The following is a 10,501-nucleotide window of genomic DNA, read 5'->3' as shown; positions in this document are numbered from 1 at the left end:
CTCTCTTCCCCTGCACCCACCCCTCTCTGGTCTGGTTCTCTCCCTGAGCCTGGCTGGCAGATTCCCAGTTTCTTCTTTGCTGTAATTAGCTAGGAGCCTGGGCCACAGCTCTAGAACCTGTCTTCTTCTGCTCCCTTCTCAGGTCCCAGAGAAAAGAAGAGGGAGAGAGGGAGGGGAAAAAAGGAAGGAAGGAAAGAAGGCAGGAAGGCAGGAAGGAAGACTGGCTTTCCCTTGTCCCTCCCCCCCCCCCCCCCCCCCACTCCTAGGATAAGGCCCAGGGACCAAAGAGCCTCTGTCTTTTCCTGCCACGCCCCCACATTGTAGCTTGGACAAGGGGATTCCTTGTATCCCAGCCTCTGGCAGGCATCCTCATGACCAAGTGGTGAAAGGCGGGACAGGGTGGGGACAGGACTCAGAAAAGACAATAGCTCCCACCAGCCAAGGTTCTGGTGTACCAGCTGATCTCCAGGAGTTCCCTCCCCAGCTCCCCACAACAGTGGGTAAGAAGACATGATGCCTAGAGAAGCCATTAACCAGGTGTGGTGACAGAGAAACTAGAAATCCCCATAGGCAGATATTGAGTCAGGGAACAGCAATGGGGGGGCACCCAGGACAGGGGAAGCCAGGCCTGTGGTAGAGTGAGCCAAGTATACTTAAGAAACTTGGGCCGGGTGCTGGTGGCTCACGCCTGTAATCCTAGCTATTCAGGAGGCTGAGATGTGAGGATCGAGGTTCAAAGCCAGCCGGGGCAGGAAAGTCCCTGAGACTCTTATCTCCAATAAACCACTAGAAAACCGGAAGTGGCGCTGTGGCTCAAGTGGTAGAGCACTTGCCTTGAGCTGAAGAGCTGAGGGACAGCGCCCAGGCCCAGAGTTCAGGCCCCACGACCGGACCCCTCCCCCCCCAAAAAAAAGAAATTTGGAAGCCTCTGACAGTTTCACTTCCTAAAAACACGAGGATAAGGAAGTAAGACCCGGGGGAAAATAGGAACACTCTTTAAAAAGTAAGAATGTGCTGCAAAGCAGCACGGAAACCTTCCAGTATGGAACTAATCTGCCAAGAGGGGTGATACTTCACAAGAAGTAATGGTACAGACTTTGGGTGATGTGGTCTTGGCAGGAACTCACACCCCTCTATAACTGACCTATCATATCCCATCCAGATACCCAATAGAGGAAGCAGTAGTCCATCCTGGCAGGAAATGACATCACTCGGTGACTAGGAAGGTATGGGCCTACAACTCCAAAGACTTTAAAGGAGTTCCAATCCATGGAAGTTGTCCTGAATGCCAAGTCCCTCTTTAATCCTCCATCTTGGTTAGGAGGAAGCCAAGGCTCCTCCTGGGCTTTGAATGTGGTGATCATTCACCCTCATTTCTTCATTGGCAATACCCTGGGGGGGAGGTCCTAAATTCCTCAGATCCTTACCTCGTTGGCAAAGGGGTGTGGAGATACCCTCCCACCAAGAGCCACAGGTCTCAGTGTCTCTATGGAAATAGTTCTGGGGACTCAATGATTAAGAGATAAAGGCAGAGACTCCCTAGGGACCAAAGAAATGGTAGAATTCCCATGGTAATCGATCACAGGGCAACCTATCTTCATCCCACATTAAAGGACATTTTTGTGGATGACCAAGGCCTAGGGATGACAGATGAGGATAAAGTTGTTATAAGAAGGTCACATCATCCTGGGCCTGTCCCCAGTACCAGTGGGCCTCAAAACCCAGATCAGTGCACTCATCCTCTGGTGGTTCCAGTGGTCCACCTGGGAACCCCTCCCCTGAGGGCTTCCACACAGCCCTCAAGCTCCCTAGTTTGGTGGCTGTCAGGTCCACCTCAGTCCTGGCCCTCTCTTCACCCGGTATGACCTTTGCCCAGTCCATCTCAGGACAGGGAGCCCCAGGGGGACCTTGTTCATCCAGCTCTCTGGGGGCCACGGTGTCCAAGAAGCTGCCAATAGAGACACTGTCCAGCCGGTCAGTGGAATTGGTGTCTGGCAGGCTATCCCAGCTGCCTCGCCTTGAGCGGCCTGGGCTCCCGCCTGTCAGGCTATACTGGCTGCTGGTGAGGCTACTGCAATGGCTGGTCAACATCCCCCGCTCCTCCAACAGCCAGCGCACGGCCTCGATACCCTCGTTCAACGTCACCAGCTGCTGCAGGATTTTCACATCGATGACTCGCAGGTAAGCCTGGGGGAGTGGGAAATAGACATTTAGTCCCAGTTCTAGGTTCTGGATTTCCCTTGTGTTTCTTGAGCCCCAAATTTGTAATCGAACCATGCTTTACTTTTAAGAAGCATGGAAATAGAATGATTTGGAGTGTGAGCTTTAGAAGCAGATGGACTGCTATTTAAAATTTCAGCTTGGGTTGGCCATGTTGTTTATTAACAGAGCACCTGCTTAGCATGTTTGAGGCCCACACTGCCAAATTTTTATAAAATAAGCTTTTTTATTGGTTAGCTATATATATGATATGATTGTGGGTAGGTATCTTACCTTGTGTGTGTGTGTTTGTGTGTGTGTATTGGTGTTGGTACAGGACTTTGAACTCAAGGTCTGGGCACTATCCCTGAGCTTCTTTTGCTCAAGGCCAGCATTCTATCACTTAAGCCACACTTCTGACTTTTTCTGTTTAGGTGTACTGAGGAACCTAGGGCTTCATGCATGCTAGGCAAGTACTCTACCACTAAGCCCCATTCCTAGATGGTCCCTTAGCTTTTTTACTCAAGGCTAGCAATATACCACTTCAGCCACAGCTCTACTTTGGCTTTTTAGTCTTTAACTGGAGATAAGAGTCTCACAGAAGCCAGGCACCAGTGGCTCACACCTATAATCCTAGCTACTCAGGAAATTGAGAGCTGAAACTTATGGTTCAAAGCCAGCAGGGAAGTCCATGAGACTCTTATCTTCAATAAACCACCAGAAAACTGGAAGTGACACTGTGGCTCCAGTAGTAGAGTGCTTGCCTCGAGCTGAAGAGCTGAGGGGCAGCGCCCAGGCCCAGAGTTCAAGCCGCACAACCGACAAAAAAAAAAAAAAAAGAATCTCACAGACTTTCCTGCCTAGGATGGATTCCAACCTGAATCCTCGTATCTCTCAGCCTTCTGAGTAGCTAGGATTATAGGCATGAGCCACCAGTGCCAGTGGTATTTTACCTTAACTCAGTTTCCTTAATTGTAAAATAGGACTAAATCACTCCCCTCAGAAGGCAACAGCAAAATTGTGCCTTTTATACCCTTAGCACAGAAAGGTCTTAGGAAATATTATGTATTAAAACCCAGGGTAGCCGTGCACCGGTGGCTCACACCTGTAATCCTAGCTACTCAGGAGGCTGAGATCTGAGGATCATGGTTCAAAGCCGATCTTCAAAGTGCAATCTTCAAAGCTGAAGAGCTGAGGGACAGCACCCAGGCCCAGAGTTCAAGCCCCACATCCAACAACTACAACAACAACAAAAACCAGGGTAGGCTGGGAATGTGGCTTAGTGGTAGAGTACTTGCCTTGCATGCATGAAGCCCTTGGTTGGATTCCTCAGTACCATATAAGCAGAAAAAGCCAGAAGTGCTGCTGTGGCTCAATTGGTAGAATGCTAGCCTTGAGCAAAAGAAGCTCAGGGACAGTGCCCAGGCTCTGAGGTCAAGCCCCCATTCATTATTAAATGAATAAAGCCCAGGGTATCCAGGCACTGGTGGCTCACACCTGTAATCCTAACTACGCAGGAGGCTGAGATCTGAGGATCTTGGTTCAAAGCCAGCCTGAGCAGAAAAGTCCGTGAGATTCTTTTTTTTTTTTTTTTTGGGGGGGGGGGGGGTTTGGTTGTGGGACCTGAACTCTGGGCCTGGGCACTGTCCCTCAGCTCTTCAGCTCAAGACTAGCACTCTACCACTTGAGCCACAGTGCCACTTCCGGGTTTTTTCTTATGTGGTCTTGAGGAATCGAACCCAGGGCCTCATGCATGCAAGGCAAGCGCTCTACCACTAAGCCACCTTCCCAGCCCAAGTCCGTGAGATTCTTATCTCCAATTAACCAGAAAACTGGAAGTGGTGCTGTGGCTCAAGTAGTAGAGCACTCACCTTGAACTGAAGAGTTCAGGAATAGCACCCAGGCTCATGAGTCGGGGGAAAAAATGAGGTGGGAGCTGAGACTGAAAAAGGGTGCTAACCTGGTTTTCTACTCTTCATAGGGGTTGTAGCAAGACTGAGTGAAGCAATGGCGAGAGACACAAAGAATCTCAATGGCTGGGATTCAGGGCTTTCCCCCACCTTACAGCAGCCTTCCTGTATGTACTGGAAGGAAGTTTTCTTCACAAGGTAATCTCCAGGGTCCTGTCCTCCCCCCCTCCCCACAGCGTGGACTGGCTGAGTTACCTTCTTCAAGCACAAGTCTGAACCTGTCCAGTACTCCAGGGCCTTTACAAGCTTTACTCTGTTCTTAAGAGAATAAAATCAATCTAAACATTTACTGGCTGCCATTCAGAAGCCTATCACTGTATGCCTCCTGTTCCTCTCTCTGGCTTCCCCTCTAGTACATTTCTGTGACTATGAGTACTGCCACACATCATTTTTTATTTTATTATTTCATTTATTTAATGTCAGTACTGGGGCTTGAATTCAGAGCCAGGGCATTATCCCTTAGCTTTTTTATCCAAGACTGGGGGTCTACCATTTGAGCCACAGCTCCACTTATAGTTTTTTTTTGCTGGTTCATTGGAGCTAAGAGTCTCATGGATTTGTCTCCCCTAGTTTCATATCATAATCCTTAGATCTCAGTCTCCTGAGTACGTAGGATTGCAACTGTGAGCCACCAGTGCCTGGCTAAGGCTCTTCATATTCAATGTACATATGTGAAAATGGAACCAGGTAACTTGAGAGGCTGGGTAGGATGGGCCAGATGGGGAGATGGGGTGATGGAAGGGGTAACATTGATAAAGATGCACTGTACTCAAACACATGTTGAATTAAAACCCATTTGTACAACTACTTAAAGATACCAGAGAGAAAGTCAAGAGCCAGTGGCTCATAGTTGTAAACCTAGCTATGTAAGAAGCTGAAATCTGAGGAGGGAGGTTTGAAATCAGCCCAGGCAGGAAAGCCCATGAGACTAATAAACTACCCCAAAAAGCTGTGGCTCAAGTGGTAGAGTGCTAGCCTTGAGTGAAAGAAACTTAGGGACAGTATCTAGGCTCTCAGTTCAAGCCCCAGGACTTCACCCCTTCCCCCCCACACACACAAAGACTTGTTGGAGGTCTTTGGTTCCACAGTACTTCTCATCTTGAACTAGAGTTGTTAGTCTGTTCCTTCCCTAACCTAGGGTACAAGTTCCCTGAGAACAGGTCCTGCCTTGTTGTTTTCGGTGCTTTGCCTAGGGTTATGTAAATCACATGATCTCTTGCCTTTATTTTCTGGCCTTTCTTGTGGTTCCCCTGGGGTTAGGGAGCTAGGCTGTCCTGTGTTGCTAGGAAATGGATCTGAGCACCAGATTCTATAATCCTGTGTCAGTGGGATTCCGTGACTGTGACAGCATCACAGCCCAGAATAGAAGAAAACAAGGTTTTCTCACCAGAAAAAGAAACACTCATTCCACACCATCTCTTTGGAAACAAAATAGGAAATAAACATCTCAGGAGAGACTCAGTCTCAGAGGCATCGCAATCCAATTCTCATCTCTGGGGATTTAGTGATGAGATATGCCTATCAGACTCTGGCCAGCCCTGGGATGCTGGACACGACTCCCTCACTGTTCAGAACAAATTAGGCTCAGAGTAAAGGCCTGGAGATCACAGTTTTAGATCCCTGGTAATGGACCAAGCTCCTTAGAGTACTGTCACTAGAAAAGTTCTCACAGATCATCTGGGTCAAAAAAAACAAAAACACAAAGAAACAAAATCTGAAGCCAGGAAAGAGAAAAAGGGCACTGCTCTCAAGATCACAAAATGCTTTAGTAGCCAAGACAAGATTTGAACTCAAGCCCTTTCCTCACTCTTTGCCTAATGCTGGTTCAGCAAACAGCTCAGAGGAGGCGGGTTGTCATAGCAACAGCAACTTTTGGTGGAAAACTGAGGAGGGGAAGTTGCATTGTTTCCCACTCCCACATATTCCAGAATCTGGCTCTCCAGGGGAGCAAAGCAGAAGAGCAGGCCTATAGGTAGGGCCCACCTTGGTCTCAAGGACAGGGCTTCTCCTTCCAACTAGAAGAACGGAAGAGGACAGTCCTTAGAAGGCTTAAACCTATCTTGCCTCCAGTGGCTCCAAGGGAAATCTCTAGCCCCACCCCTTGTGCTTCTTAGGGGCAACCAGTGGGACAGCCTGCCTTAAAGAGAAAAAAAAGAAAGGATTAGGGTAGGGAATCTTTCCTTGTACTGGACCCCAAAATCTCCCTCCCTTGTGCTTTTCCTGGCCAGCCTTAGGCCTAAGGCCAGATGGGTCTATAATACAGAAACAAAATAAAAAGTTAGATGAACCCCTTTGAAGTTTATCAGTAAGTAGTCTCAACCAAGGCAGAATAGTGAAGACCAGAGTGTGAGTACAGGCAAGTCTTTGAGCATGCAATAGCTGGTTTCATCTGTGATATAGGACAAATGATGACCATTTTCTCATTTCAATGACGTAAATGTGTTCCAAGTGACTAGCACAAAGTAAAAAAAAATTTTTTGGTCTTTTGTGGGTCTTGAATGCAGGGCTTGGGCATTGTCCCTGAGCTCTTTCTGCTCAAGGCTAGTGTGCTCTACCACTTTGTTTCCCACTTTAAGCCCAAGTGCCACTTCCAGTTTTTGAGTGGTTAATTGGAGATAAGAATCTCATGAGGACTTTTCTGCCAGGGCTGGCTTTGATCCTCAGATCTCAGCCTCCTGAGTAGCTAGGATTACAAGAATGAGCCAACAGTACCTGGCTATAAAGTGACCGGTGGCTCACCTGTAATCCTAGCTATTCAGGAGGCTGAGATCTGAGGATTGAGGTTCAAGGCCAGCCCAGGCAGAAAAGTTGGTGAGACTCTTTTTTTTTCCAGGGCTGAGGACCGAACCCAGGGCCTTGCGCGCGCTAGGCAAGTGCCCTTCCGCTGGGCTAAACCCCCAGCCCCAGAGAATATTTTGGTTTTTTTTTTTTCTTTTTGGCAGTCCTGGGGCTTGAACTCAGGGTCCGGGGACTGTCCCTGAGCTTTTTTTTTTTTTGGGGGGGGGGGGGTTCTGGTTATGGGGCCTGAACTCTGGGTCTGGGCACTGTCCCTCAGCTCTTCAGCTCAAGGATAGCGCTCTACCACTTGAGCCACAGCGCCACTTCTGGCTTTTTTCTTTTTGCTTATGTGGTGCTGAGGAATCGAACCCAGGGCCTCAGGCATGCAAGGCAAGCACTCTATCACTGAGCCACCTTCCTAGCCCATGTCCCTGAGCTTCTTTTGCTCAAGGTTAACACTCTATTACTTGAGCCACAGTACCCCTTCTGACTTTTTCTGTTTATGTGGTACTGAGGAATCGAACCAAGTGCTTCATGCATGCTAGGCAAGTACTCTACCACTAAGCCACATTCCCAGCCCTTGGTGAGTCTCTTATTTCCAATTCACCACCAGAAAACCAGAAGTGGTGCTGTGGCTCAAGTGGTAGAGCTCTCGCCTTGAGCTGAAGAACTCAGGGACAGCACCCAGGCCCAGAGTTCAAGCCCTATGACTGATTAAAAAAAAAAAAAAAAGTAAAATGTAGTCAAATGATCTGGCTTCAAATCCTGCCTTTGCCTTTCACCTTCTGAATGACAAGCAATTACTTAACTCCTCAGTGTCTTAATTTCTTTATCACTTCTCTATTAGGGTTGCTGTAAGGATTAACAGAATGTCATGTAGGGCTGTAGGACAGAGTTCAGTTATAGTATTTGCCTAGCCATGTGGAAGACCCTGCGTTTAAAACCCAGCACAGGAAAAAAAAAATGTTCAGTATGCTGCCTGGCATATGTGCTCAATAAAAGTTTTCATGGTGGTGACACACACCTGTTAATCCCAGCTCTTGGAAGCTGGGGCAAGAGAATTATGAGTTGGAGACTGGCCTAACTTCCATAGTAAGACTATCTCAAAAAATATCTATATGGTTTCTAAACAGGGTAGACTAGGTAAGTTCTTGAATTATAAAGCTGATATAATGAAGCAAAAATCAAGCCCTTTCTGAGGTGGCTACAGTCATATCCTTGCTCTGGAGGAGTTGGCACTGGCCTCTAACCTTCAAGGCCAGTGCACATTTGGCATTCAAGTCCTGCCCCAGGGAGCCTTCCTGATTACTTAGCCCCAGGAGGCTCCGGGCCTCCCCTCCAAGCCAGTAAAAGCCCTGGGCTGGGCTGGGCTGGGCTGGGCCTCAGCCATGACCTCCTTCCTCTTCTCACTCACTTCCAGACCAGCTTGGCACAGTGCTGGGCACACAGTGGGACTCCAGGAAGATGTATAACGGCCATACTCACTGTGGGCTCCTAGTTCCTGAGCCAAGACGATGCTGCCAATTCCTCAGAACTGGCTGCCGATAAAGGGTGGCAGGTGTAAATCACCCCTTTCATGGGAACCAGGGCCCTGGGGAGCCTCGCCTGGGCCCCAGCTGGCCTTTTGGCTCTGAATCTAGATCAACAGTTTCAGGGAAGGGGGTGGGGGCTGCTGTTTCATCCTCATCTCCCCAAAAGGTGACAGCTAAGATCCAAATAGTATGTTGGGAGGTCCCCCGGAGGCGGCTGCGACCCAGGGCAGGTTCAACACCGAGCAGGGCGCAGCCTCTCTGCTCTCCGGCCCCGGCCCCGGGCCTCGACATTCCAGTATTTGGAGTGTGGGGGCGGGGCGGGCGGGGCGCGGGGAGGAAAGGGAGCTGACCTCAGAGCCCCAACCCCAGCGGGTAGGCCCCCACTCAAATCCTGTGATGGACGTGCCCGGGGCACGGTTTGGAGGAGGCAAACACGCACCTGGAGGCCTGGGTGGCTCGGGGGGCGGCGGGGGGTGGGGGGCGCGGGGTTCCCCGCACTTGGCCGCGCCCGCCTCGCTCCTCCGCGGGATCCGGTAGGAAAAACTTGCCCAGGACCCCTCAACCCTTCGCTCAGCCTTGAGGGACAATTACCCGGCGTCACGCCCCTTGCACCCCAGGTCTATGGACTGGTTTTTTTGGGGGGTCCTGTGGAGTCTGGGAGTCTTGGACGTCCTGCCCGCTTGGGGGGGGGGGGGTCTCGGCCCGGGACACCCACACTCACCAGCTCCATCCTCAGGGCCGTGATCTTGTCCCCCAGGCCGGTGTCGGGGCCCGGCGCCCCCGGGGGCGGCGGGGAGCCGCGGGGCCCCGGCTCGCATTCGCCCCGCAGCCCGCGGAGCAGCCCCTCCGGGGTCTTCCTGCCCACCTTGCCCTCCACGTCCCGCAGGTCAGGCGTCTGGGGCTCCAAGGTCCCCTCCATGGGGGCCGAGCCAAAATGGACCGGGACGCCGGGACGCCGGGTCCGAGTCCCGGGGTCCTTCCCGTCGCCGCGCCGGTGCGGAGCGGAGCGGAGCCCGCGGGTCCCGGCCGGCGGGGGCGCGGGGCCCGAGCGGCGCCGTAATGTGTGGAAAAGCCGCGCGGAAATCATAAATACCCGAGCGCGGCGCACACAGCGCCGACCCGGCGGGCGGGTCCTGGGCTTGACCTGGCCAGGCGTTCAGCAGGCGCCCAATAAATGTTTGCTGAATGAAGACTCAAGAGCCTCAGAGACGTGGGAGCCGTTTGTTTTTTGTTTTATTTTTGCAGATACAGGACTTGATGAGAGTTTCATAGACTTTGCTGCCGGGGCTGTCTTTGAACTGCCATCCTCAGATCTCAGCCGCTGAAACGTGAGGACGTGAGCCGCTGGTGCTCCCCCAGCTAAAAGAGAGTTTTAAGTGTTGCCGAAGGTTTGTATCTGAAAGGATGGCTGGAGTTTTTAGCCACCCACAAACACTCCCAGTAGCTTGAAATCAGAGGGCCAGTGAAAGTGAAGGGTCTGCCAGGGATTGGTCCTCTGGGGGTTTACAAACAAGATGCTTCCTAAACGTGGTTGGGCCTGATTAATCTGCAAGCCTTGTTAAAATGTAGGTTCTGGTAGCCAGGTGCTCGTGGCTGACACCTATAATCCTAGCTACTCAGGAGTCTGTGATCTGAGGACTGCAGTTCATAGCCAGCCTGGGCAGGAAAGTCCATGAGACTTTTATCACCATCAGAAAACCAGAAGTGGGGCTGTGTCTCAAAGTAGAGTGCTAGTCTTAAGCAGAAAAGCTCAAAGACAGTGCCCAGGCACTGAGTTCAGGTCCCACAACTGACAAAAATAAACAAACAAAGTGAAGGTTCTGGTTTTGTCAATCTAGAGAGGGGCCTGAAATTCTGCATTTCTAAGAAGTTCCCAAGTGACAGTCATGCTTCACACTTGGAGCTTTAATAAACCATTTTGTTTGGCTCAGGTGCCATTCTCTCTCTCCTTCTCTCTGGGTATATTACAGAAAGGATTTAACTTTGATATTTATATAAATGAATAGGATATATTTTGATCAG

General features: G+C 50.4%; 1 protein-coding gene across 1 annotated transcript; it reads right to left on the bottom strand.

Annotated features, from left to right (window-relative positions):
* Window positions 1–1,582: 1,582 nt before the first annotated feature.
* Window positions 1,583–9,456, bottom strand: Lurap1 (leucine rich adaptor protein 1). Its single transcript, XM_042678630.1, has 2 exons — window positions 9,201–9,456; window positions 1,583–2,187 (listed from the first exon to the last, which is right to left on the bottom strand). Exons 1-2 carry the CDS (start codon window positions 9,396–9,398, stop codon window positions 1,666–1,668), a joined length of 720 nt encoding a protein of 239 aa, XP_042534564.1. The 5' UTR covers window positions 9,399–9,456; the 3' UTR covers window positions 1,583–1,665.
* Between the last annotated feature and the right edge of the window lie 1,045 nt (window positions 9,457–10,501).

Source organism: Dipodomys spectabilis, unplaced genomic scaffold (genome assembly GCF_019054845.1).
Source record: "Dipodomys spectabilis isolate Male_0828 unplaced genomic scaffold, ASM1905484v1 ptg000002l, whole genome shotgun sequence".
NCBI lineage: Eukaryota > Metazoa > Chordata > Mammalia > Rodentia > Heteromyidae > Dipodomys > Dipodomys spectabilis.
The sequence above is the reverse complement of the archived record's forward strand: the minus strand, read 5'-3'. Positions and strand labels throughout refer to the sequence as shown.